Source organism: Lucilia cuprina, chromosome 5 (genome assembly GCF_022045245.1).
Source record: "Lucilia cuprina isolate Lc7/37 chromosome 5, ASM2204524v1, whole genome shotgun sequence".
In the NCBI taxonomy this organism is placed as follows: domain Eukaryota; kingdom Metazoa; phylum Arthropoda; class Insecta; order Diptera; family Calliphoridae; genus Lucilia; species Lucilia cuprina.
The window spans coordinates 4752108-4756762 of record NC_060953.1 but is presented as its reverse complement, the minus strand read 5'-3'; the positions used below and the strand labels follow the sequence as shown (position 1 = coordinate 4756762).

At 31.1% G+C, this 4655-nt stretch overlaps 1 protein-coding gene across 1 annotated transcript; it reads left to right on the top strand.

The window, feature by feature from the left end:
* Positions 1-875: 875 nt before the first annotated feature.
* LOC111681206 (ionotropic receptor 75a) lies at positions 876-2992 on the top strand. Its single transcript, XM_046951356.1, has 5 exons — positions 876-1001; positions 1487-1623; positions 1694-2303; positions 2357-2637; positions 2693-2992. Exons 1-5 carry the CDS (start codon positions 876-878, stop codon positions 2937-2939), a joined length of 1401 nt encoding a protein of 466 aa, XP_046807312.1. The 3' UTR covers positions 2940-2992.
* Positions 2993-4655: the final 1663 nt, after the last annotated feature.

Here is a 4655-nt window from a genome sequence, read left to right as displayed (position 1 = left end):
TTAGTTAGTTAGTTAGTTAGTTAGTTAGTTAGTTAGTTAGTTAGTTAGTTAGTTAGTTAGTTAGTTAGCTAGTTAGCTAGTTAGCTAGTTAGTTAGTTAGTTAGTTAGCTAGTTAGCTAGTTAGCTAGTTAGCTAGCTAGATAGCTAGTTAGTTAGTTAGTAAGTTAGGTAGGTATTTAGTTAGTTAGTTAGCTTGTTTGTTTGTTAGTTAATCATTAACATATTTTATATTTGTATTTTTTCTACTCTAAATACTTCGTTTTTTACTTTTACGCACATTTGCTTTTACTTTACTCCTTTTTAGTTCATATTTACACATGTTTTTTTTTTAGTTTTATTCGCTAAATATATGGCTATTTATCTAAAAATTTATATTATTTATCAAACTGTCAAATTTAAACAAATATTGGCATGTCAACAATTTAAATTTACTAAATAATTAATGTAGAATAAAAAAATAATATACCAGTACAATACACACCACATATTTATTTAACCTTTAAAGTAGTTAAAAACAATATTTAATTCAAACAACAAACAAAAGCAAAAAAAAATCGGTTTTAAAAATCAGTAACAAAATATATGTACTACGAAAATAGTACTTTTCCATGACTTCGTTTTAAAACAATTTTATTTTGTGTTGTGTTTACATTTTTCAAAATGGTTAATTTTGCTTTAATCAATGTTATTTTACATAATTTTTTGCAGAACCATATAAAATGGTTGTTTATTTTACACTGTTGGGATAAGGGAAGTAAGTAGTTATAGTAAGTAGGTAATTGTTTGATTATATAATAAGCACTTTTCTAAAATTTATCTTTTCAGCCCAATTTGAGTTTTCCAGTCAGGCGATGAATGAAAATTTATTTATACAAATGTGGCCCATAAATCAACTAAAATTGGAAGGTGTTTTAGAGGGGCGTATATTATCACAGGAAATTCCCCATGTGGCCATTTATTTGGATATGAGTTGTTTGAAATCGTCTAATATATTAAGAAAGGTATACGAAATTTGAATTTATGATAAAGAGATCGTACTTAATATTTTGCTTGTATTTTAGGCCAGCGAGGAAAAGTTATTTAAGCAAAATTTCCATTGGCTTATATATGATCCTTCAAGAGATTTAGAAAAATTCAAAGTACTTTTCAAACACTTTAACTTGTCGGTAGATGCTGATGTTACTTTAGTCCAACCTAATGAGAATTTTTTAAATTCTGTTAAAAATTCTTCTTATATTTTATATGATGTTTATAATAATGGTTATTCTTTAGGGGGAAAATTGAATGTGACCATAGATCGGGAGTTAATATGCTCTCGAGAGCAATGTATTCTCAAACAATATTTATCTAGTTTATATGAAAGATCACGGTATGAGCATCGTTGGTTTTTGAGAGATATAACAATGAGATTATCTACAGTGGTAGGTATAATTATAATAAATATTTAAATTATATATTTCTAATAGAATTTTTTTCTTTTTAAAAGGTCACTGGCATTCCCTTAACGGCTCCGCAAAATGACCTCTTGAACCATTTAAGTTCCATTAAAGAGAAACATATTGACGCAGTAGCCAAGTTTGGTTTTCAGTACATGATGATATTAAAAGAGAATCTGGAATGCGAGTAAGAAAGAGAAACCCCTTACGAAAAGAGTTGCAACTTAAAGATCGGCACATTTATTATTTCTTAACAGATTTCGTTACAATTTCACAAATATATGGAGTCGTACCGAAATAAGTGGCGGTTGTATTGGTGCTGTCGGTATAGATAACTCGGCCGATATTGCTTCAACGCCTTTTATTTCCACCACGAATCGTTTGAAGTACGCGCAAGCCCTAATTAAGTTAGGTACTTTTCGCCATGTATGTATATTTCGAACCCCTCGTAATGCTGGTATACAGGGTGCTGTAATTATAGAACCATTTTCGGTAACCGTGTGGATCTTATTCGGCGCCATGCTAATATTAATATCTATACTATTGTGGTGGACATTTTATGTAGAATTTCATCGAATGAAAACCGTTTTGGGTTTTGTACCATCATTTCTTACCACCTGTTTGATTTCTTTGGGTTCGGCCTGCAACCAGGGTAGTTTCCTAATACCCAGTTCTGTGGGTGGACGCCTAGTATTCATAACTATGACTTTGTTGACCTTTATTTTATATAATTATTATACCTCGATAGTGGTAGCTAAACTGTTGGGTTCACCGCTTAAATCGAATATTAAAACATTGGGCCAACTGGCCGATAGTAATTTGGAAGTGGGTTTAGAGCCAGCACCCTACACAAAGTCCTATTTAAATGTAAGTTGTCATTTTTTTTTGTTATTTATAGATTTTCTCATAGAATTCTTTAGTATTCACCCTTACCCGAAGTCAAAAGTTTTGCACGCAATAAAATCGATTACCGACATGATCCTGAGAGTGTTTGGATGAATGTCAATGATGGGCTGAGGCGCGTGCGTAAAGAACATGGTTTTGTTTATGTCATAGATGCTTTTACTGGTTATGATTTAATAGAAAATACCTATACAGCCAAAGAAATTTGTGATCTCAATGAAATACCCTTTAGACCCGAACAGCCTATGTACCAGCATTTGCCGAAGAACTCTTCGTACAGGGAAATTATTAAATTAAAGTGAGTAAGAATGTTATTTGGAATGAAATTTAATTTAAAATTTTTTTCCTTAAAGACTGACTCGCATTTTGGAATCCGGAATCCATAGACGACATTCCCATCTGTGGGTGAAGGAGAAACTGAATTGTTATTTATCGAGTACCTTCTTGGTTCAAGTAGGTTTGGAATACACCGCTCCCTTGTTTATGATGATGGTAGTAGCATATATTTCGGCGTTTGTTGTAATGTTCCTGGAAATTATATGGTTCAAATATCAGAAAAACTCCATGAACCGCAATTCTTCAGCTATGAAAAAGTTCTAAAGGAAGTGAAGGCATTCAGAAGACATCGAAAATTTTTTAAGAAATTTTAAAAGGCACTAATCTGTTTTATCGCACTTTAGTAATGTTAAAGACTTTTAAAGCACATTAATAAAGCACGCGTTAAAAAATAATAAAAAGTTGTTTTATTAAAGCCAATTTTAGGTAAAAAGAAAGTTCCTTATGAATAATATTTGTAAACGGTGAATTATTTCTGTTTCTGGGTCTTTAATATGGAACCCAAGGCTACTTTGTTCCCCAATTCAGAAACATACGTGTACCAAGGTATTCCTGCTGATATTTGCTTTTATGTTCAGCTTGACCGAGACATTATATCTGGGATCAGCGTTTCAAAGTTTCCGACATATTCTATATCTAGATCGGGCACGTTCGATAATACATTAAAAACGTGTCCAATAACTGCTTATGGGCCTAAAGTTATGAGCCGTTCGACTGTAAGCGCCGCTTCATATCTTAAGTATGTTTGGAACACCTAGAAACGTTTCCAGAACCTTGGTCGATGTAGTACACATGTCACCACTTATACCATAGAAGCATCTATGCTGAATTCAGTACACTTTTATGAATCCAATTAGTCATTGTAGGAGAAAGATTCCATTTCTTGTCTATAGTCTTCCAAAGTCTCGCCTACATTTGCAGAACTGGCAGTAAAATGCCATGCTGACCTACCGCTTTATAGGGAGCAAAGGTCTTAATTGCCTCCTAACTATCTAACAAACTAACTAACCAACTAACTAACTAACTAACTAATTAAATAACTAACTAACTAACTAACTAAATAACTAACTAACTAAATAACTAACTAACTAACCAACCAACCAACCAACTAACTAACTAACTAACTAACTAACTAACTAACTAACTAACTAACTAACTAACTAACTAACTAAATAACTAACTAACTAACTAACTAACTAACTAACTAACTAACTAACTAACTAACTAACTAACTAACTAACTAACTAACTACCTAACTAACTAACTAACTAACTAACTAACTAACTAACTAACTAACTAACTAACTAACTAACTAACTAACTAACTTCCTAACTAACTAACTAAATAACTACCTAACTAACTAAATAACTACCTAACTAACTAACTAACTAACTAACTAACAAACAAACTAACAAACTAACTAACTACCTACCTAACTAACTAACTAACTAACTAACTAACTAACTAACTAACTAACTAACTAACTAACTAACTAACTAACTAACTAACTAACTAACTAACTAACTAACTAACTAACTAACTAACTAACTAACTTACTTACTTACTTACTTACTTACTTACTTACTTACTTACTTACTTACTTACTAACTAACTAACTAACTAACTAACTAACTAACTAACAAACAAACAAACAAACAAACAAACAAACGAACAAACAAACTAACTAACTAACTACCTAACTAACAAACAAACAAACAAACAAACAAACAAACAAACAAACAAACAAACAAACAAACGAACAAACAAACTAACTAACTACCTAACTAACTAACTAACTAACTAACTAACTAACTAACTAACTAACTAACTAACTAACAAACTCACTAACTAACTAACTAACTAACTAACTAACTATCTATCTATCTATCTATCTATCTATCTATCTATCTATCTATCTATCTATCTATCTATCTATCCATCTATCTATCAATCTATCTATCTATCTATCTATCTATCTAT